The sequence below is a fragment of the Haliotis asinina genome, chromosome 2 (genome assembly GCF_037392515.1).
Source record: "Haliotis asinina isolate JCU_RB_2024 chromosome 2, JCU_Hal_asi_v2, whole genome shotgun sequence".
Lineage (NCBI taxonomy): Eukaryota > Metazoa > Mollusca > Gastropoda > Lepetellida > Haliotidae > Haliotis > Haliotis asinina.
This window is the reverse complement of record NC_090281.1, coordinates 31954957-31978456: the sequence shown is the minus strand read 5'-3', so window position 1 is coordinate 31978456 and position 23500 is coordinate 31954957. Positions and strand designations below refer to the sequence as shown.

Below are 23500 nucleotides of genomic sequence, written 5' to 3'. Positions count from 1 at the left end.
GCCCCCATCAAAATATCCATCCCCTACATTTGTAAACCATCACACTAAATCAGTAGACTGCTTAAACACCAAGTACGCATCGATATAAACTACCGGGCATAAAAGTTTACCACCTGATGTTGTGGCTCATAAAGAAGATACAAAGACATATACTCGTATGATGAAAGTTGTACCATTAACCAAATATGAAAAACAATCACTAATAGTAATCTGGTCACGGAATCAGGCACAACCAACGTTGGGTCAAAATGAAATGTTACTCAATTACAGATCATTCACAAGATGTGTTTTACGTTACATTATGCAACTGCCCAAGCCTTCGGTAGCGTGTGTGACAACCCCATGAATCGGTACCTGCCAAAGCACGTCTCCTCATGGATGACTTTAGTCGCCGGATATGGCGCCAGCAGGAATTTTGTGCCACAGATCCAAAAGAACTTGTTCGAGCTGCTGTCGATTTTCTTGTTAAAGTTGCCGTTGTCTCAACTGTCTATCAAGCCAAAAACACGAATGAAAGATGGACTGGATTTACACTGCAAACATATAAAAGAGTCATGCTTCGCTGCTTACTGTGAAGAGTTACCTCCCTTGTCAAGCCTGACAGACGACAAGCTGTGTCGTGTATAACACTTTGCGCTATCCTATGAAATTTGCCGAGGCATTAATCCGCAAACTGTGTCCGACTGCGAGGATAACACGACACATTCTGTGGCTTTGAGGACTTCAGCGAAAAGTAAGAATAACAGTATTTAAAACATGTTGCAGATAAGTTATGTATATATTTAAGGATGATTAGTTTTCAGTAATGTACATTTTCATGTTCAAGTCGCTGTCCCACAATTTGTATCACCTGCTCGCCATGACTCGGTCATTTATGATATTAGATAACGTTATCTGAAAGGAGTGGAAGGAATGGGGCGAATCTAAGAAAGGAGTTGGCAGCGTTCAAATTATACATTTCTAATCATTTGTTAATAATGATGAGTTAACACTGGCGCAGAATATTCTCCACAGTTTTGTAGCTTTATGTGCCTAACGAATCAATATATACACAAGCAACGTAAATATGCCCCCCTGGAGTTTTGCAATGACAGTTATTTTTTCTGACTAGATTGATTTATATAAACGATATAATGATATTATGATTATAATTTCTATTTCTAAAACACCAACAACAACAAAACTGGTTTTCGTACAATGCCCATTCCCTTACCACTTTATTCCTGTCGTATTCCTGCGTAGCGTAGGAAGATATGACAAGAGTAACCTCTGAAGGAAGAGAATATATAAAGCCTTGCCAGTACAAATTTGGTCATGGGATATTTAATGTTGAATTTATTGGTTTTTTAACGTTCAAAATGTCATTTTGTGTGTCTTACACGATTCATTCAAGGCCAATACCGAGTGTAACTTCCATGTGACTGTATGACAGGCAGCACTCTCCCCCCCATACCCCCGGTCAGCCTCCTAATCCTCCACGTCATCGGACTCGTATAAAGCAGCTTCCAATTTTGTTAGGTTCTGTATAGGAGGAGATATGTCAGGACGTGCATGACTAAGTGTCAAGCCAGGGGCAATGCATACATAAAACGGCCTTGCTCCTACCGTGTATTCCAAGAGCGCGAAGCCTATGTCAGTCGAATACAGGAGTCATATATTTCTATTTGCGTAAAATGAAGCTGTCATCTGTTCTACGTGTTTCGAATATATTGCCTTGGAATTGTGCATGGCCAATACGAGCATCTGTGAACGACCTATATGGATTTAGTACATATTTGTCTGTTGTCGCACTAAGCTATTTTCTAACTCAACTATACAACCGTGTTCTGTAAATAATCTGGATAATCAGATAATCCGCCGATTGACATCATGGACATCAATCTCCGCATTTGGGATACGATGTCGTGCGGCAAGTCCGCGAGTCTGACCAGCGAGCTGATCCCGTCAGTCGTCTCTTAAGACCATTATCACATTCATAAGACATCCTGTTACTGAGGCGCGCCTAGGATCATATTCTCATTCTAAAAATGAAACAACAGCAAACAACTAAGCAATGAAATTTACTGAGACGCACTGAAAACAGATGATGCATAAGTAGCATTCCTTTGTTTTACTAGAGTCGGATATCATAAATATTCATAGGGTTATATATCAATATTGTATATATGAATACATATTTAGGCTATTCGTATGATAATATACTTTCAGGAATCTTTTCCAGAGTATGCATCGCCACTACTTCAGGAAAAACTGACATTTTGCAACCCACCAAACTGGTTCTGCATCTTTTGGGAAATGAATAGATTAGCATATAAAAGAAACAATATATATCGTATATATATAGCCTAGCATGACGGTGCAGTGGGTAGGTCTTGTGGTCAAAGCTATGGGCTGAGGAAAAGTTTACAGGGCTCTGAAAGACTGCCGGCGAATGTTGTCAAGTGACGAGTCAATATGAGATGAAAGGGGAAAATAACTTTTCCACAAATCCGGGTTCGAAACAAAACATTCGCCAAATTTTCAGAGCCAGGTTTGTTTTCCGATTATCAGTGATTGTGAGCGAGGTTAGCTTTACGCTGCATTCAACAATATTCCAGTTATATGGCGGTGTTCTGTTGATAATCGAGTCTGTACCAGGCAATCCAGTAATCAACAGTATGAGCATCGATCCGCGCAATTTTGAACCGATACAACATGTGTCAAACACCCGATCCCGTTAGTCGCCTAGGCCTTTTACGACATGTATGGTGGACTGTTTCGGCAAGCATGGGTCGCTGAAGACCAGTTATCCACCACCAGGGCGACTTGTTTCATGATGACAATTGAACACACACAGGCCGTGAGTGAGATTGTGACTTTAGTTTTACACCGCTTTTTATCCAGTAACATCACAGGAGGGGATACCAAAAATTGGTTTCACACATTGTACCCATTTGAGGGATCGAACCCGAGACCTTGGCGTGACGACCGAACGCTTTAACCACCTGTCTACCCCAGCGCCCACGCACATGTAGTGTCACTGTTGGCTATATTCATTTATATGTCTGTCGACAATGTGTATTGGTCAGTGACAAGATGTATCAACTACGAAAACGATCAGCTCACGGTGCGTAATACAGCATACCGTTAGGGGAAGCTCGGTGTAAAGAGCTATTGCGTTGTGGTGACGTAGAACAAGACCCCGGCCCTGTCACCCAAGCAGCACTTGATAGTGTGAAAGTTGACTTATTGTCTGCTCTCACTGAGATGAAGAATGTTATTCAAGGCGACGTCATGCAACTAAAACAAGAGGTTTTACTCATACAGGAAGCTGTGAAATCCCTTACGAATTCATTAACTGAGATGAAGAGTGATGTTGGTAGGCTCAGTGAAGATCAGTATGTCCTACGACTAGACACAGACTCTCTTAACGACAATATTGAAGATAAGTATGCATCCCAAAGTGATCAGCTCAACGAGTTTGCAAACAGACTGTAACGACTGGAAATTTTCAGCTGCAGAGACAATATTGTGTTGTTTGAGATCCCTGAGACTGAACAGCATGAGTCGTACAGTGACTGTAGAAAGAAGGTAGTGCAGGTGTTGAACTCCGTCTGTAACGAGTCTGAGGACTGCATACAACCCAGCGACATCAAACGTGCTCACCGGATTGGTGATGAACAGGCCAGGAAACCAAGACCAATTATAGCTGCTTTTGGGGATACGGAGAGCAAAACATGGGCTCTGAAGAAACGAAATCAACTGAAAGAAAATACAACTGGCATAGCAGACGACCTGATCATTAAACAGAGAGAGAAACTAAAAGGACTATCAGATACGGGAAAGAAAGGATACTATAAGAATGGTAAACTTATTGTTGTAGACAATGTCAGTACCTCCAGCGACCACGTGATTGGAGGACACCGGGAAGCTATGCGCAAAGCACCTAGATCCAACACCGTACAGGATGGCCATAGGAGGCGTACGAGACAGGACCGGGAGCACAGATACAGGTACGGCCGGCCCCCAGTCAAAGCAACTCATATCCACGAGGATTTTTCCAACAAGGTGACTGATTCAGGTACAAGTAGTGGCGTTTCGTTTGTAACATGGGACGTATCTGGACTAGTTAATAAATTACATGATCCGGACTTTATGAACGTTCTTAAAGAGCATGACGTTATTCATCTACCAGAGACATGGGTTGCTGATTGTGATCATTGTACCATAGTGTCATCGTTTCCTTCGTACAAGTGTTAACATATTCCAGGTGTACGATGGTCAAAATCGGGCAGATTATCTGGTTGTATCCTCATATGTGTAAAAGAACGTTACCAGTCACATGTTAAACACATTCATAAAGGAGTTGACGCAATATTTGCTCTCTTCGACAAAAAATATGTTTACCACTGTTAAAGATAGAATGTATATATTAGCGTACATTCAACCAGACGGATCACATTGATATTCTTCACTTACCTATTCCAAAACTGGTATCGATATCCTGTTAATGACTATTGCGATTACTCTGCGAAAGTTGCACACAGCGATGTCGTTCTGATTGGCTATTTGAATGCGAGATCTGGCCAACTATCAGATTTTAACAAAGATGATTACATATCGGACGATTGTGATGATCTGAATGACTTTATAAATAATGTGGTTCTTGCGATACCCATGTCAACACATTTGGAAAAAGTCTTCTAGAGTTGTGTCGTCTGCTTAACATTCATATTGCAAGTGGAAGATCTGGTTCAGACAAGGGTAAAGGTGATTATACCTTTATAAGTCACGTAGGGTGCAGTGCGATCGACTATGTCATCGGGTCAGATGAAGTACTTAACCAGATATCAGCATTTGATATTGTCTCCCGTTGTGAATCTCAGCACCTTCCAATATCGTTTTCTCTATACATGGCAAGCAGCTAGCTACAAATGAATCGTCACCTGTCTCAATACACCTATTGTTAAGTACGTCTGGAAACCCGAAAAGGAAGGTGAATATGTCTCAAATCTTTTAAACCTGACTGTCAAACGAGTTGGAGAATGCAACAGAAGTAATATGTTCTGATTGTCAGCTTGGCATACAAAAGTTTAGTGATGTAATACTCATTACATCGTCCAAACCAAACCCAGATTGGTTTAATAATACATGGTTGGCACTTAAACATCAGCGGTGTCACTACCTTACTACATTTAGAAAGCATAAAGACACACCATCCCGGGACTTATACATCTCATCAAGAAATGTCTACAAAACTGCGTGTAGGGATGCAAAACTTAAGTTTGAAAACAAAAATATGAGTGAGTTGTCGGACTCAATTACTAACCCCAATTATTTTGGCGAAAACTTATACATCTAGTACATCTTAAGTCCATGTAAAACTGAAAATAACATTACGGTTTATTCATGGCACGATTACTTTAGAAATCTCTCTGTGTTCGCACTAACAACAATATTCTTCTTCTTTGACTGCCCTGTTGGTGTTAGGCAAGGTTGTGTCCTAAGCCCTTTCCTATTTTCGTCTTTTTATCAACGAACTAGTCTCCGAGATTAACCTTTCATGTTCTACTTTTGTTCAGTTATTTCCAGAACTTATTGAAATATTTATTCTGATGTTTGCCGATGATGTGGTATTTCGAAAAGAAATCCAATCTGTTGTTGAACTGTTTTATATATCTGTATTATGGGCCTGTGACCTCCAGTTCTGAATAAAGATTGATTGATTGACTGAACTAAAAACCAACCAACCACCCCTCAACCAGCTTTCCCCGTCATTTTCACCATTCAAATATCACACGAACGAGAATGAGTATGGTGTTGTTGTTTTTTCCTCGTTATCTACACTAAATCTGTATTTCGGTGCGGAAAACATCAAAACAAAACAATTGTCGTTTTCCAGCACGGGGGCCAAGTTGAAACCGTGTGCAAATGTGATGAATATAGACATATGCACCCAACATTGTCCCCTATAAGCCAATGACTAAATGACCCACTATTGTGATTGCAAATCATAGACAGTTTATCAAAGTCTCACCTCATTCGCATTCAATTAAAAGTATACTTGACATGCAGTTATGGATTTTGCTTACAGAGTGCGTATAAATGATTCAAACATGATATCAGTGCTCAGTTACAGCAAAATCAGCACTTTACAAATTACCTAAACATGATTATCCAGAGAGTGATTGTTAAAACCACAGAGAGCCACTTAAAGTCACTTGGTTAGAGTGAAAAAGCCAGTATCTGGTATGACCACCATGAGTATTGGTAACAGCCTGGCAGCGGTGACCCATAGAAGAAAGGATATGCCGAATGCCGTCTTCAGGAATGTGGAGACACTCTTGCTGAAGCGGTGTGTACGAATCTTGTAGTGTCTGAGGTGGCGGATTACACTGGCGCGTGTCGATCAAGGGTATCCCATAGACGCTCAGTACGGGACAAATCGGGTGATGGAGAAGGTTAGACATTGTTTTGCACAGGACGTCCTGTGAAACACGTCCATGCTCCAAAGATCAACCGTTGACTTTGATGAAGGGAACGACATGAAGCTGAACTGTCTTCTGGCAATAAATCTGGTTTCCATAGCGAAACTGCTCAATGTCTCGTCGGAGATTCGGTGCAGTCCAGGGAATTTGAATTGCTTTGGATGATGCGGCCCTGGTGTTTAAACAAAGATGCCTTAACCTGGTGCAGCGAGACACTCCTAGTAACGTTGTATCCCTAGGTTTCAGACGATCTGTCTGGGCACGCCGAATTGCCTTGTGACCACATGCTGTGATGTCCATCATTGTAAATGGCCGATGGTGTTGTGTCGCTGAGCTTCTGTCAGTCTTTTCCTTCTCTTGTCATCTATAGTGGCTTAAAGCAATGCATCTGGAGTAGCATTGATGTGTTCTTTTAAGCCTTCAGTCTTACACTGTAGCTCGGGGTGATCCACAATTTCAGGACGCACGTGCATTTCATGTAGGATGCGTTTTAGCGATTCACTACAAACGTGAGTGAAACTTCACGTTTGTGTTGAACGTTTCTTTTTCCAAACGTTGTGTCTTTGGCAGCCATTCCCCTACATGCTGGGATTGAGCAATGTTTTGTGTAAAACATTTTTTCCTAAAATTCAAATATTTCCTATATATAGTTTCGGAAAGATTTCCACCCGTAACCCCCGTTTAGTTTTATGATTCTACAAATAAGAACAGATGATTACTTATCAAAACTCGTTAACACGCTTCCTGTCTTTTGATTGACTGTTTGGTCTTCTTCTCTAAACGTCCTTTTGACCTGACCTCCTCGTGCATTCTGCGTGAACTCTTATAGGGGAGGCTCTCTTTGTTCAGGTAAGAAAGATTTAAATAATATCAATATTTTTTTTATCTCTCTGTACTTTGCACTTTAAACAAATCATATTTATTAAAAGGTATCTCACTACTTCATAATGGTGGTATATGTTTAACTACAACATTGTTTCCTATATTATTTAAATATTTACATGCTACCATATAAACTGACGAGCAAAAGAAAGTACACAGGTGTAATTGTTGCTGCAATCCCAAACTTCTAACTAGTAAAATTATATGATTATATTGAAGAACATTTATTGTATAGAACGCAACCACTATGTTTCATTTGCCGAAATGCAACCAAAATCATTTGTACGTATTTTGTACGAATTGTCGAAAAACTTTGATTATTGTTCCATGTATGAACAGGAAGGTATAAAACCACGTACACAGGGTGTAAAACCGATTTGTCGTGAAGACTGAACAGTCACTTGACAAAAAATCTTATGCAAAAATGCCAAGATTGACGTCGGCGCAACGAGAAAGGGTAACATGAATAAATGTGCATACATATTGCATTTAAAGATATTAATACATAGAGATACATGTAAATAATTCCTTCTTGCAAAGAGAATAAGATGGCAGTGTTTAGCAACTACAAACCCATTCTTCGATATCTCCAGGCTAAGCGGTCCGATAAGTCTCCACTACAGTGCAGATTTATCGGACCGTATAACCTAGATATATCGAGGAAGCCACAAACCAGAAAGGGTGGCTAAGATAGAATCAGTTTGCTTGTATCCAAGAAGTTAGTAGTCCGGCATCTGCACGCATCAACAGTAGCCGTGATCGCTCATATATGTTTGTCTTGTTGTTGTTGTTGTTGTTGTTGTTGTTGTTGTTGTTGTTGTTGTTTTCAAATGCCTTTCGGATAATGTCATTTCAAGGGAAGGTGTTCAGTTTCTGCGCTAAATATCAGTGTGAGTTTAGTTTTACGCCGCTTTTAGCAACATTCCAAGCAATATCACTGCAGGGGGCATCCAAGTTGGCTTCACGTGTTGCACCTATGTCAGGGAATCGAACCCGGGTTTCAGTGCGACGAGCGAACGCTTTAACCATTAGGCTACCCATCCGCCCACGCTAAATATCAGAAGAGGGGGCTGATTGCTCTTAAATTTGTAACATGTGTTCCCTGGATACAAAACCAGTCGATTAGTCAACAATTGATTTAATAACTGAATGTTTTTCCCGTCTGTGTGGTGAATTAATAGTCACGAGATCCTAAAAATTAATTGCTACCACAATGCTAAATAAAATATGATAAGAAAAAAAACCCTGTCATTTGATATATATACATGTATTCACACCATGGCTGAGCAAAATGAAAGGATGTTTAAAAGTACACGCCTAGGTGAGTGTGACACGGCAGTTTTGTATAAAAATAAAGTATATATATAGGTGCCCCCGACGTGATATTCTGGATTATTGCTAACAACAGCGTAACTACCATACCCAGACTATTACTCACTCGCTCCTAAACTTACGTATAGTTCGACCAATATGTGTACAACTACTACAAGTGCTTCAAAACTGGTACAAAACTGACGATGGCAGGACTAAACACGAAAATGACGTAATGTGTGTGCCCGGCAGAAACAACCAATTTGCAAGGATATGCAGTGGGACCTGCAGTGAGGAGAATCTCGCAGCACTGGACGACCTTGTCGTGAACGCACGTGTATACTGTTTGGACCCGGAAGTTGAGAGGTGAAGGGAGGTCACTCTCACATCCATCAATAAATTTATTCCAAGAATACCATGGCTGAGCATAAAAAAGCGCCTTTGTGGAATGTAAAAGGATGACATAAGTGCACGACAAGGTGAGTGTGAGACGGTAGTTAAATGTAAAAGTAAACTCAAGGTACACGGAGATGAATCATTTTTTTGTTTGTTTTTTTTTCTTTTAGCATGTCCAGACCTGAGACCCTTATATATGCACCATTTCAGTGCGGATTACATTTCCACTGAAACGTCGTATCGATTGCAAAAATGAAATTGTCTGTCCATAAAAAAAACAAAAACAAAAACATTCCTTTTGATCACTGATTATAATGATCAATACTTTTACAAATTAGACTGTATAAAGGCACGACATGGAACTAGTTTCCTTGTCAGCTGCAGATAAGTGGCACATCATTCCTTTCCGTGGATGTTGATGGACAAGTTCCTCGAAATATGCTGTAGATATTACAGTCATGTTTTGAATTTACTATTATATAAACAGACCATGTACTTTTCCTGATGTTCCGAAATGCCTAAAAAGTGTTAGGATAGATTAATTAGGATTATAAGACAAAATCTAAAGACGTACATTGACTTCAATATTTTTCAGTCCTGACGTGTTTCCCACTGGCCGATGAAGTTAAACCAGGGAGCCTATATAGAAGGGGAGAAGAAACTCACTGATGCGCTGAACGTATGTCTCGGGTCATTACGTAACCAGTGTAGCCAATGTGGTGGCAGCATAGTACTTAAGATTGAGCCCGGTTTATTTTCAACAGCTGATTAAGTTCGCTGAGTGTTGTAACAACTGAAATCCTACATGTAGAAGATAGGTTAACTATTTTGTCACTTCAGTTTAAGTCAAATAGTTGGTACTGGTGTCCGTAGTAGGACAGTAGATTTGTAGTAAAGTTTCAAGTCGGTATGTTATAGCTCACTGCCTTCTATTCTCAATTCACGGTGAAGATAGACTAAATTCTGCCAATGAAAACTTCTTTCACACATTCGTTTAATTTTTAGAAGGAAAACATACCTTTAGTTGAGGGGTATTTGCAAGCAGTAGTGACAGTTTTATGACTTAAAACATTGTTAGGGTGTAATTGACATTTCGCCGATCTTTTCTGATCCGCCATTGAAATACTACATGCCGTTGTTTGAGTGTTTCTAGTTACCTCCTCAAAAACATCTTTCACATACACCTTTAATTCTTATGAGAGGAATATACTATCAGGTGAAATGTGTTTGCAAGTAATAGTGATAGTTTCATAATCTAAAAAAATGTTAGGGTGTATTTGAGGTGTGTGAAAAATGTGACATATCGCCGATCTGCTCTGATCCATCTTTGAAATACTACATGCCGTTGTTTGAGTGTTTCTAGTTATTACTTCAAAAACATCTTTTACATGCACCTTTAATTCTTATGAGGGGAATATACTCTCAGGTGAAATGTGTTTGCAAGTAATAGTGATAGTTTCATAATCTAAAACAAAATGTTAGGGCGTATTTGAGGTGTGTGAAAAATGTGACATATCACTGATCTGATCAGATTCGCCATTGATGCTTGAGGGTTATAGTTCCACTTTTTTCTTTCTTGTTGATCTTATTATTTGACAAAACTGGAAAGGCTGAAGTTCCGTTTAACACAACTGAAGTTGCGCTGGGAACGAGCCAAATCACTGTGTGCGTTGGAGCATGACGAGGGACACATTAATTAGTACAAATGGTAAAGAAAGCAAGCGAGTGACCTATCCCTGTTGTAGAGTATCCGTGGTTAAACTTAAAATGGTTTCATTTGTTATCTTAATAACAAGATGGGAATATTAATGAGTATAAACAGATTTCTCCTGTGTTGATTAATGTCAAGATACAAATATCATACTCATACTACCAGTTGTGGTTGTGAGTTGTGGGAACTCTGGGATATCATGTTGGATATCAAAAGCAAAGGTCCTGGGGAATTGCTCTGGATCAAAGTCACTGTAATTTAAGAACCTCAAACCATTACCTTCCAATTTTAAAAGGACAATCTAATCAAACATCCACAAATTAAAGATTATATTATCATTGTAATTCAAACAGTCTTGACTTTTTGTTTATTTGCACTGCCTTGGTGTAGAAAGAGAATGTATATCAACAACTATTACTGTAGAAACCTGGAAAGCACAAAATGAACCAGTTTCATCACTAAAATAAACTTTGAGTGGCATTTCTAGAAGAAAAAGAGTGTCAGATAAGGACAAACATAATGAATGACAACTTCTTTATTCAGATGATGTGATTTTTCGATACAGATTCTTATAACCTCATCGACCCCTAAATGTCTGGGTTAGAATTGATCTTCAGTAACTCACACTTGTCGTGAGAGGCAACCAGCTTGATCAGGAGATCAGTGCTTGCAGCGTTGCACCGTTGCACCGTTGCCTTCAAAATATCCACAAGGTTGGTTGCATGGTTGTTTAACATTGCACTCAGCAATTATCCAGCTATATGGTGGCAGTCGGCAGATAATCAAGTCTGGACCAGACAATCCAGTGATCAACAGTATGAGCATCAATCTGCGCAATTTGGAACCGATGACATGTGACCACCCGGTCCCGTTTGTCGCCTCTTATGACAACCATGTGTTGCTGAAGGCCTAATATTCTACCCCAAACCTTCACAGGTCCTTGGTCATTGCAACCAATCTTTGATTGTTACAATTAATCGGACCACGACTACTTCCAAGCATTGATAATGAATATTAATAAGGAATATTGATTATGAATATTGATAATGAATGTCTGATATACACAATTAGGATCCAGCTTCATCTGTCACAGAAACATGTGATGATTCCTGCATGCCTGTTACTGATGAGAAAGGCATTACAGATTTAGCAGAATTTAAACAACAAACTGCAATCAACCAAACCATAAGGAAGGGTGACAATATATGGATGAAGAACTTCTTTATTGGCATGAAACTGACATTTCGGTGTAGGTATGTTATCAAGCAAGTGGTAAGTCATCACTTACTTGATAACAGTGTTAGAACCTACACCAAAATGTAGCTCTCACAGCAATAAAGAAGTTGTTCATCGATGTATAGTCATCGTTCCTTACGATGCTCCATCTTCTATAAGTTAACCACACTGTAGTGTAATAACTTCATTTTTCCACAAAACTGTAAATGTTTAAAATGAATAGTATGCAATGTTTTACATGTGAATGATATGAACCTATAAGAATACAATGCTTTCTGTCATATCACGCAGAACAATATTTATTTATATACTACATTTATGATAAAATTTGCAAGCAAATGATGCAAATTGAAAAGTAATGTATATTTGTTGTATATACACATACTCTATTCAAACTTATCTAATTTGTCAAGCTATATTAATATTTGTGGTACACTCCTACATATGCTTTTTATAAAATGTAGTGGAACAGGACCCATCAATTTGGACGGGAAGTATAAGTGTTAATAAACTTACGAATGCAACACTATCACTGTTGTGATGATTCTCAAGAAGGTGGATAAATCACTTTATCCCATTAATTTTGACAATCTTCTTGCATCGGACAGTTGTTAGTGTTTGTTTCCAGCATTTTTTTTTTATGTGAAAATGAAAATTATACACATGCAAATATCATATCGTACACCAATCATCTTTCAAAAGCGATTACTGCACAAACAAACTATGGTCATGAGGAAGTGCAAGTGGTGATGCACTCTGAAAACATTTATTTTTATCATATCAGCACTTATAGGATATATCATCCAAATTTTTTTCAGTCTAAGAATAAAAAGTAAGTTCCCTACTTTTTTTAAGAGTATTCTATGTTATATGATGAAAGTGGAAGAAAACACAAATAATCTCATTCAAGTGTCTACTGACATCTGTTAATGAACATGAACTGATAAGTTACAAATATCCAAGGCTTGCCAAGGATATTTTTACTTGTATCACTGAGTGTTTATGTAAATGATATCAGCAGACACAAGGAAGAGGTTCTATTCATCATAAAATATCACTCTTCATTAGCTTTATTTGAAAAGTGTTCATCACTGAAGATGGTATTACATTACATGTTCAGTGCAGCGATGTCGTATTATTGTGACATCATAGCATTTTCAGAGCATTGTACAAAATCTATTGTCAAAACGATATCTTCTAGGAGATATCGTTTTATCTCACACAGAGTGACGGAACAATAATAAGCAGAAATTAAGCAGAAATACCATATTGCCTAATTTTATCATGAACCTGTTGGAGTTTATTTGTCATATTTGTCGTCTTTGTTGTTAGAATTTTCGTAACATATATTCTACATAAAAACACTTCTGGCGTAATGGGTGAATGAAGCAGGGGAGGTAACTGTAAGTATGAAATAATACCCTCCTGTTCCTTCACTCCGTTGAACAGGAAGCTGGAAGTGGGAATGGAGGTGAAAAATGGTCTCATATGCCATGATTTGAACTTAAAATGTTGAATAAAAAATATTTCACATGAGCAATTGTTCAACATGGAGTTGGAAATGTGAGAGCACAACCTAGTGAAGAAATGGGTTTATATCTTTGGCGGTGGCGATATGTTATTTTGACATGAAAAATATTTTTCGAACCGAAGTGAGGAAAGTATGTTGGCAACCTTTGCTCAGTTCACTTGCATGTAAGAAGACTGGTCATTTTCTCTATGCTGTGCAACCCATTTGTGCTGCAGTTTACCTGTGAATAAATGTATTTTGACAGTTCAGACACTTAACCACTGTTTGACTTTTGAGTTTGGTACCATATTCCAGGGGTATACACCTGATGGGATAAAAAAACAGCCAAGGGAGGTAGTAAATTTATTTTGCTTAGCTGTAGATGCATCCAGGGTATAGTGGAGATTCATCAGAACGTATACCCTGGAGATATCAAGGATGACCCAGAGTTGGCCATCACTGACACTTTGTCTCTAGCGCCCCTCGTATCTGGCCAATGATTTGGTATGTTCATTTACTTTACACTTGTCATTTGGGTCTTAATCTTCATTAACCAATTGTCATGGTTTCATTTTGGGCATTACTGGCTAGAATATCATTTGCCTGGAGACCAGCGGGCAAGGGTTTATTGCTCAGTCCCCTGACCAGGTACTAATTGTAGTGGACCAAGCATGTGCCAGATTAGCACTGGGCAGCTGGCCATTGTCAGTATCCTTATTATCCCTGTGGAGATCATAAGAGGCGACTAACAGGATCGGAGAGCCAGTCTGTTTTGGAATATCACTGGATTGTCTGGCCCAGACTCGATTATGTACAGACCGCCACCATATAGCTGGATTATTGCTGAGTGTGATGTTAAACAACCATGAAACCAACCTTGTGGATACTGTGAAGGCAACGGTGAAGCTGACCAGTGCATATACAAAATCAGTGCATGTACTTAACCAGCTGGGGCCAGCTGGCCTGCTTTCCACTCTTAATATCTTACCCTGCATAAATGGTTACATAAATGGTTAAATGTTCATAGACACCTGTGCCTTTAAGATCACGGGTTATAATTGACCTAAAGTAATACGTTTGTCTTAAGAGGTGACTTATGGGATCAGGTGGTCAGGCTCACTGACCTGGTTGAGATGTGTCATTGTATCCCAATTGTTAGGTTGATGCTCATGGTGTTGATCACTGGATGGTCATGTCCAGACTCGATTATTTACAGACCACTACTATTTAGCTTGAATATTGCTGAGTTTCGGCGTAAAACTAAACTCACTCACTAACTCTCCATAGACATGTTTTCCTCATACTTTTGCAGGAGTGATCAGACAACAGGATCAGCCATGCTCTCAGACAAGGACATTGACGGAGGATGGGCATGGGTTGTCCTGGTTGCCACATCACTTGGCATGGTTTTCAGAGGCAGCACAGCCATATCTCCAGGCTTTCTGCAAGTGGAGTTCTTGAAGTATTTTTCACAGAGTACCAGCTACACCAGCCTTGTGACTTCCATGTTTATGTGTCTGGAGTTTGTTATGGGTAAGGAATTCAGGACTGACATCAAGGATTCTTAGATTTGTTGTTTCTGTTTTTATCCATCTGTGCTCTGCAGACTTTACCTTTAAAATCATAATTATACACAATATGGCCTAGCGTTCACCTGAGTGTATTGCACATGTTCTACCATTTGTCTGGAGATATTCATCAGATTGTATTGCATCTCTTCTAACCTTTGTCTGTAGATATTCACTAGATTTAACGGCATCTGTTTTACCCTTTGTCTGAAGATATTCACAAAGATTGCATTGCATCTTTTCTACCCTTTGTAGATACTCACCAGACTGTCCTGCATCTGTTCTACACTTTGTAGATATTCACTAGATTTTATTGCATTTGTTCTACCCTTTGCCTGTAGATAATCATCAGACGTTATTGCAACTATTCTATCCTTTGTTTCTTGACATACACAAGATTGTATTGCAATTGTTTTACCCTTAGTCTCTTTGCTTATATTCACTAAGATTGAACTCATATATTGTACCCATTGTCTGTTTGCTCATATTAACAAGATTTCATTGCATCTGTTCTCCCTTCGTATATTGCATGATGCTTACTATTTGGCATTGCTTCAGTATATGCCTTACCCTTGTTTACTTACAAGAATATACTCCATCTGTAAATGTTCTGCCTTTGATTTATTAGGTCCAATATCCAGCGTGTTTTGTAACGTGTTCAGCGTCAGGACAGCCATGATGACTGGTGGCTTGTTGATGTCACTTGGCCTTGTCATCGCCAGCTTTACCACTGACATTGTGCAGCTTCTAATAGCATATGGTGTTCTAGGAGGTGAGGATCCTTTTCAGTAGACACAAAAAACTGGTTATAATTCATTGCACAATAACAGTGAATGTTATAAAAACATAAATTATCAGTGCATTTAGATTTATGATGTTTTGAACAGGACCTATGGTATATCAAAGCATATCAGTTTCTTACCCAAAGGTGGTTGGCATTCTCAACATGGTAATGCCATGCACAGATCTTGTATTTTGGTCCCAAATCGTGAAAAGTTTCTCTTGCCGTCACCATGTTTGATCCAAACACCAATATCGACCAAATGTGAAATAAGACTCGATGGATTTCTGTGACATGTTAATGATACTACAGACACTGGCTTAATAACTATGCCTGATGTAACTGTTTCATCTACAAAGTATATGCTGTTTAGTATTCCAGCGGTTGAGTAGCCAGTTTCATACATTTAACCCAAGGAAAGGTTTAACAGACAAACAGGCTTTATTACCTATTACAAACAATACTTTATTACCTTAAAAGAAATTTGTTTTAGATCACATAAAATATGCAATTATTGAAAACATCATAAGAAATATCCTTTATGTTCCTGATTAGAGTTTGTCCTCAGCAACACATGCTTGTCGTAAGAGGTGACTAATATGATCCGGTGGTGTGGCTCGCTCACTTGGTTGACAGATGTCATTGTATACCATGTGTGAAATTGAAATGCTATAGATCACTATGTTGTCTAGTACAGACCCGATTCTTTTACAGCTGGAATATTGCAGAATGTGGCTTTAAACAACAAACAAATGGTCACTGAAGCTTCACATTTGGAAATACCCTCCATATGTCTACTACTAGCAAACTAGGATAAGTTGAGCACCGTCCTGACAATTGACCTGTATTAGCATGTATGAGTGCTGCCCACTGGCGTTTGCCATTATGTGAGTGAAAGGGACCCAGGTTGTCGGAATATTACCAACTTGCTGCACCAACAACATGAGAGTCTTATGAGCAAGGCTTGAGCAGCTACGCTCGGAATTAACTTCATAATGTACTGCATGTGCACTATACAGCATCCGCTCTCACTTTCACAAACGAAATTGGTTTGTTCATTGCTGTGCACTCGCACCTTCTAGTAAATGTGTTCTCTGCGGCGGTCCAACTTGTCCTTATTTGCCAGTATGTAACATCTGAATCATTACAAACTTTGGTGATGCCTCTGATGTTGTAACTTTAAACATACATTTGGTAAAAAAAGATTTGTTTGTATCTTTCAGGCCTAGGGTTCGGCTTATCCTACACCCCCCACAACGTAATACTAGGTTATTACTTCAATCGTCACCAACCATTAGCAAATGGCATTTCCCTAGCGGCATGTGGTTTAGGCCTCTCAGTGGGACCCTTCATTGTGATGTGGCTTATAGAATCAAATGGATGGCGATTCACGCTCATAGCTCTAGCTTGCTGTAGTTTGCAGTTCTGTGTTGTTGGTTGTTTGTATTTCCCTACAAAACGCGAAAAATCAACGGGATGTGGCACAGGCCGACAGAAAGTCAGATGTGGCGGATGTCAAAAATCAGAAACATGTCTGTGGTACCTCAAAGACATGACCTTTTGGATAATGTGCATAAACTATGGCCTTGTTATGGTTGGCTATGGAATCCAGATTGTCCACTTTCCGGCATATGCAGAATCACTGAATATCTGTCCAGAACTCCTGGCATGGTTGTACACTACCTTTGGAATTGTTGTATCTATAGCAAGGGTGCTGTGTGGAGTTTTATGTAATGACAAAACCGTGGACCTCCTGATGGTATATTTCAGCACTCAAGCCATACAGGGACTTGTCACTGTGTTTATGCCCCTGTATGCCAAAGACTATGTTGGTATTATGACCTACCAGGTGCTGGTGTCAATCTTCTATGGGTCCAGCCAGGTCCCTCTCTCTCCACTTGCGATCCAACTGTTTGGTGTTGACAAACTGTCAACAGTATTTGGGTGGATGATGCTGTGGGGAGGTGTTGGAGCCCTGGTTGGGCCAGTGATTGCAGGTAAAATGTTTGCTGCTTTCAGTGAGTGAGTGAGTGAGTGAGTTTTAAGCCGGTTTTAGCAATATTCTCGCAATAACACAAGGACACCAGAAATGGGAAACAGGCATTGTACCCATGTCAGGAATCGAACCCGGGTCTTCGGTGTGATAAACGAATGCTTTAACCACCAGACTAATTCTTGATGTCAGCAGTAAATGTTTTCAGGTTTTCAGTGGTGAGATCATCAGCCTTCTTGGTCTTCAGTAACTATATACAATTTTCCTATTCTGGTGACTGTATGAAAAAGAAGTAGTAGCATGGACTTCCTATAGGAAACTGTTGTAAATTCATTCTAGCCACCTTTGTTCGTTGTAGGCTGGCTTCATGACGTCACCAAATCGTACTCCATTGGGTTTCATGTTGGAGGTAAGCGCTTTAACACTGAGTCTGATAGCACTGTGTCACTGCTGACCCGTGAGAGTCAGTGTGACGGATCAGAGTCAAAGTTGATGATGGCTGTTGACAGTTTGTGAGAAAGAGTGCAAAGAGATTTGGATCTGAGAGTACCCCTTGAGAATATCAAAACATTTCAAATTTCAACTGAATCTGTAATCATAAATCAATCTTCATGGTACCTCATAGCTGTTCAATCATTTCAGCTTAAACAGCAGAATAGGAACTTGCATCTGTCTTTTGTGTCTGTTTCCTCCCCTTCAAGAATTCTTGTTCTTGTTCTCTTTCATCCATTCTAGGGGTGTTGGTGATGCTAGCTGCAGTGCTCCTTCTGTTTGTTCCCGTATGTAAACTGCCAGAAACTGGAGATGAGATCACAGAACCAGAACAGGCAGAAAAATTGGTACACAAAGACAGAATTATTGTCGTGGAAGCTGACATCAAAACACAGTTGTGTGATCACGCTCAATAGAGCTTTAGGAGTATGTGTAGAAGCTGAAAAGAACTTGCTAGAACCACGACCTTGATCTCCAAGCCTCCCACCAGTGGAGAATATTTGTCGCAAGAAATACTTTTTCGGGCGGGACGTGCAGGATATACGTCCAGAAGAGTGATATCCATACAGACTGAATCAGTGATATCATGTTGTTTGCGCAGCATCAAGACTTGATCTCATCCAAGATTAGATATACATAGTTCAGGAAATGGAGTTCATATTAATATATCGAGGTAAATACTTTTTGTGTTGAATAACCAAAACATATCTCAAGTCTCAAGATCTCCAAAAGTACAAGCTGTTTCTGGGGTCTTGTACTGGTAATCCTTGGCGTGGAGCAGGTTGTTTTCTATATCCAGTGGAGCGCAGTAGTGAAGTGGTAAGGCTTATGCCTATCATGCTGAAGGCCAGGATTTGATACCTGGTGGAGGCAGATGAACTAGGAACAGGTTCTGAGGTGGGCATATTTGTGTACGAGGGTTGGCTGAAAAGTTCTCAGCCTGAGTAGTTTTTCCCCACCAGGTAGAGACAGGTGTTTGCCACCAATGAGGACAATCATTTAGTGAAACATAGACACAAGAACAACAAACGTACTAATAGTTTTATCTCAGCTACAGCTCTTTTGGTAAACCTACCCTCTGAAATCATCAGAAATGGACGAAACTGAATATTGGGCAGTCATCAAGTACTTGCAAAAGAAAGGGATGTCCCCAACACAGATACATGCTGACATGGTCTCCACTCTAGGGGATGATGCTCCTTCATTTTCCACAGTAAAGAAGTGGGCTGCAGAATTTAGGCATGGCAGACAAAGCCTTGATGATGACCCATGCTCAGGAAGGCCTTCAACAGCAACCACTCCAGAAAACATCGCACGAGTGCTCGATATGTTGATGGATGATCGACGATTGACTACTCGACATATTGCTAGTGTAGTGGGCATCTCTCATGAGAGGGTTGAGCATATTATCACCAACGAATTAGGAATGACGAAAGTTTCTGCAAGATGGGTGCCAAAGCTGCTGACAGCAGAACAGAAACGTGTCAGGTTCCAGACGTCCCTTGACAATTTACGTTGTTTTGAAGCAGATCCCGATGATTTTGTGGCACGATTTGTAACCATGTATGAGACCTGGATACATCACTTTCAACCAGAAACAAAACTACAGTCAAAACAGTGGAAGCATCCTGATTCACCAGCTCCGAAGAAAGCCAAGTCTGTTCCTTCAGCTGGAAAGGTGATGGCATCAGTCTTTTGGGATTCCAGTGGTATTCTGCTCATTGATTATCTTGAAAAAGGTCAAACTATCAATGGCAGATACTATGCTGATCTACTGAACCAGTTGCGAGAAGCAATCAAAGCCAAACGATGAGGGATGATCGCTAAAGGTGTCCTCTTCCACCAAGACAATGCGCCTGTTCACAAATCGGTGGTGGCCATGTCAACAATCCGCGATTGTGGCTTTGAACTCATTGACCATCCTCCTTATTCACCTGATTTGGCTCCTTCTGACTTCCACCTGTTCCCCAAAATGAAAAAGGAACTCGCCGGTCGCCATTTTGCAAGTAATGATGACGTCATTTCCGCTGTGACTGATTTTTTCAGGGTAGCTGAAGAAGATTTCTTCCTGACCAGGATTCGGGCCTTGCAGCATCGCTGGCAAAAGTGTGTGAACTTGGAAGGGGACTATGTAGAAAAATAAATTACAAACGTGGACTTTGTAACTTTTTTTCACAGTGAGGCTTAGAACTTTTCAGCCAACCCTCGTAATATCCTTGGACAAGATAGTTAGATTCACATTTTCTCATTTCCCTCAGCTGTAAAGTGGGTACCTGTGAGGATGTGCTGGCAGTGTGACTGTTTAATTCATTGCTCCTAAGTGCAGCATGGCTGTATACTCTCCAGGGAAAGTATTAGAAAGTATGATAGTGTCCTATGACCGAGGATAGTAATGTAAAAATCGCCATGAGGAGGCATGAAGCCATATATTCAGACTGTTATTACTTCCCATTTCAGGCATCTCTTGTTTTACAGGGTCAACCACAAAATCGTTGAAGTTCATAAAAAATTGTTTTGTTGTGTTTTGTTATGTTTGTTTTGTTGTTTAGTATACTAGTACTCTGAAGGTGGGCTATACATAATCGAATCTGGACAATACAATCCAGTGGTTGACAATATGAGCATTGACTTACACAATTTGAATAGATGACCTGCAGGAAAAACAAAACACCATAGCCGTGATTTGCAACAGCCTGGGTGGCAATAGGCAACAGAGGACAACCTTTGAGACACCAAACTAAAATCAGTTCATTAGTAGCAACTTCTTATAGCCAACTGCAGCAGGGCACTGTAGCTCACCTGCAGATGTAATGTCATTGTTTGTTGGAACAATCTTGCGAAGTATCAAGGTTGTTGGTAGAGTAGTTTCTGATGATGTTTACGAGGAAAAACGTTTGGACAGTTTAGGAGCATGATTATAGTGCAAGTGTAGAATAAAATTCAGGGTTTGAGATATTGTAAAAACATTATGCGTGTGAGTCCCACTATTAACTTAACATGTACCAAATACCAATAGGTGTAATGTCATCCAAATCTCAAGTTAACCTCCTCAGAGAAACCATTGTGATCTCATGTTGAAGAACCAAGGAGCATACTGAGAACTCTTGCAATGCCTGGAGGTCGTAATTCTGCAAAGTCAATCTACAAATCCCTGAAGTCACATGTGAAACATACCTTCTCAGTTATATTTCTATACGCAAATGTGCTATTATTATTGAGTGACTGAGTTTTAGTTTTACGTCGCATGTAGCAATATTCCAGCAATATCACGGAGAGGGACACCAGAAAATGGGCTTCACACATTGTGCCCACGTGGGGAACCGAACCCGGGTCTTTGGTGACGAGTGAACACTTTAACCACTAGGCTACCCCACCGCCTGCTATAATTATTACATTAATGACATATCATTCAAAGATCAAAGGTTAATTATACGTAAGTTAATGTGGTCATGCTGTCTGTTAAACAGTTTAGAATAGCAGTAGTGATTTCAGTAATGGACTATTCATTGAGACATGTGGAGCTGAATTGTTATCATTTAGAGAGACTGGTGAATTTCGTATTGACAATTACACTTTGCCATTTAGAACATTTTCAAACACAGCATGTGTTATATTTAGATACTGGTACTTTTTAGGGTGGTAGAGTGACTTAGATTGCTGATTTTGCCCTCTGGTGTATAGATACCTGGCTGTGAGTGGGGGTTCGAATCCGGGATATGACTCAACCCAAAACATCTTTTCAAAGACTGACTTCCCGTGTCAATATTAATCACGTATTTCACAGTATAGTTGAGCATTGTGGTCTCTATATTCATTGGACCAAGAAAAAACATTGAGTTATCCGACCAACATATCATCACATATCACTTTGAAAGAAACACAAAATATATGTTTATTTGTATATACATTTTTACATGGATCACAATCACACAGCTCATGCATGTGATTTAAATATGGTGTTTTTTCAGTTAATAATCAAGTCTGTACTAGACATTAGTAGTCAACATCATAAGCATCGATCAACATGTCAGCCAAGTCAGCGAGTCAGACCATCTGATCCAGTTAGTCGCCTTTTATGACAAGCCTGGGTTACTGAAGACCAGTTCTAACCAGGATCCTCACGGGAACAGCAATCAAATTAAATGTATTTTCAATGACTATCAATCAGTGACGCCATTTAGATTACATGTAACTTGACTAAAATGAACTCCACGCTTTTCATAATTTGTTCTTTGGACACTCAAGCTCACAAACATTAAGAACGATCTTTCTTCCATATACACATGTAGCAAACCAATCACTCGCTTTTGGTCATGCAGTCTACCCCACATCCAGTTACTACATATAAAAATTCCATGCCATTTCTTAGAACGTCTTAGCAAAATTATAAGCAGAATATGGGTCGGCGAATTTGAACCAAGACTTGGGGATCAACCAACCGTTTTATGGAAGATATTACACATTCATTTCATTCATACAAAATTATTTTCTTTTTGAAAACCCGGTACAAAACTACCATATTCATATTTCTTTGTCCTTGAATACCAGCCTTGTTTTATGAAACTTAAGTATGCTGCTTCTGGCCCTTTTACAGTTCAGACAACATGGCTACCACATTTCGTACTCTCTGCACCTCACAATCCCCGGTCACCCTCTCTCTTTTACATGTCAAACATTTGGTTTGTCTTAAGGATTTAGGTTATAAACTTTGTTGTGACATTTCATGTTACAATGTGTTCACATGAACTACAAATAAACAAGTGGAACTGCTCAAAGAAAACAAACGAGTTCACGGTTTACACTCCGTGTAGTATTTTCTGTTTTCATTTTCTTTAAATAATTCGCCATGCATAAATATTCATAACTCATTAAAAATAATAAATATCGCTATCTGGGCCATCACAAAACATTGATGCTCGGTTGTCTTCTTGTATGAGAAATGTTCCATGATTGCATATAAAATTTCTTATTTTGAACAGAAGCTTTCCGGCATTATCGGGTATTTGTTTGAATGAACTAAAAAGAAGGTAATGCACCCGAACGATAGTACACTATAACATTCTCTATTTCGTATGCCTTTCCCACCAAAACAGCTTTTCAAACTATCTCCAGATCCCTCTTCTACATAAGACAAGGGAGATGACTCTGTATGG

General features: G+C 39.6%; 1 protein-coding gene across 5 annotated transcripts; it reads left to right on the top strand.

The window, feature by feature from the left end:
- Nucleotides 1-631: 631 nt before the first annotated feature.
- LOC137273605 (monocarboxylate transporter 4-like) lies at nucleotides 632-20865 on the top strand. Of its 5 annotated transcripts, none has more exons than XM_067806364.1 (7): nucleotides 634-733; nucleotides 9652-9735; nucleotides 14826-15046; nucleotides 15710-15853; nucleotides 17086-17859; nucleotides 18214-18264; nucleotides 18591-20865. In XM_067806364.1, the coding sequence occupies exons 3-7, from the start codon at nucleotides 14851-14853 to the stop codon at nucleotides 18761-18763; spliced, it is 1338 nt and encodes a 445-aa protein (XP_067662465.1). In that variant the 5' UTR covers nucleotides 634-733; nucleotides 9652-9735; nucleotides 14826-14850; the 3' UTR covers nucleotides 18764-20865. The 5 variants fall into 5 exon arrangements, with proteins under 5 accessions (XP_067662464.1, XP_067662465.1, XP_067662463.1 ...); XM_067806362.1 differs by lacking the exon at nucleotides 634-733 and adding an exon at nucleotides 7425-9139; XM_067806363.1 differs by lacking the exon at nucleotides 9652-9735 and having other exon boundaries at nucleotides 632-733.
- Nucleotides 20866-23500: the final 2635 nt, after the last annotated feature.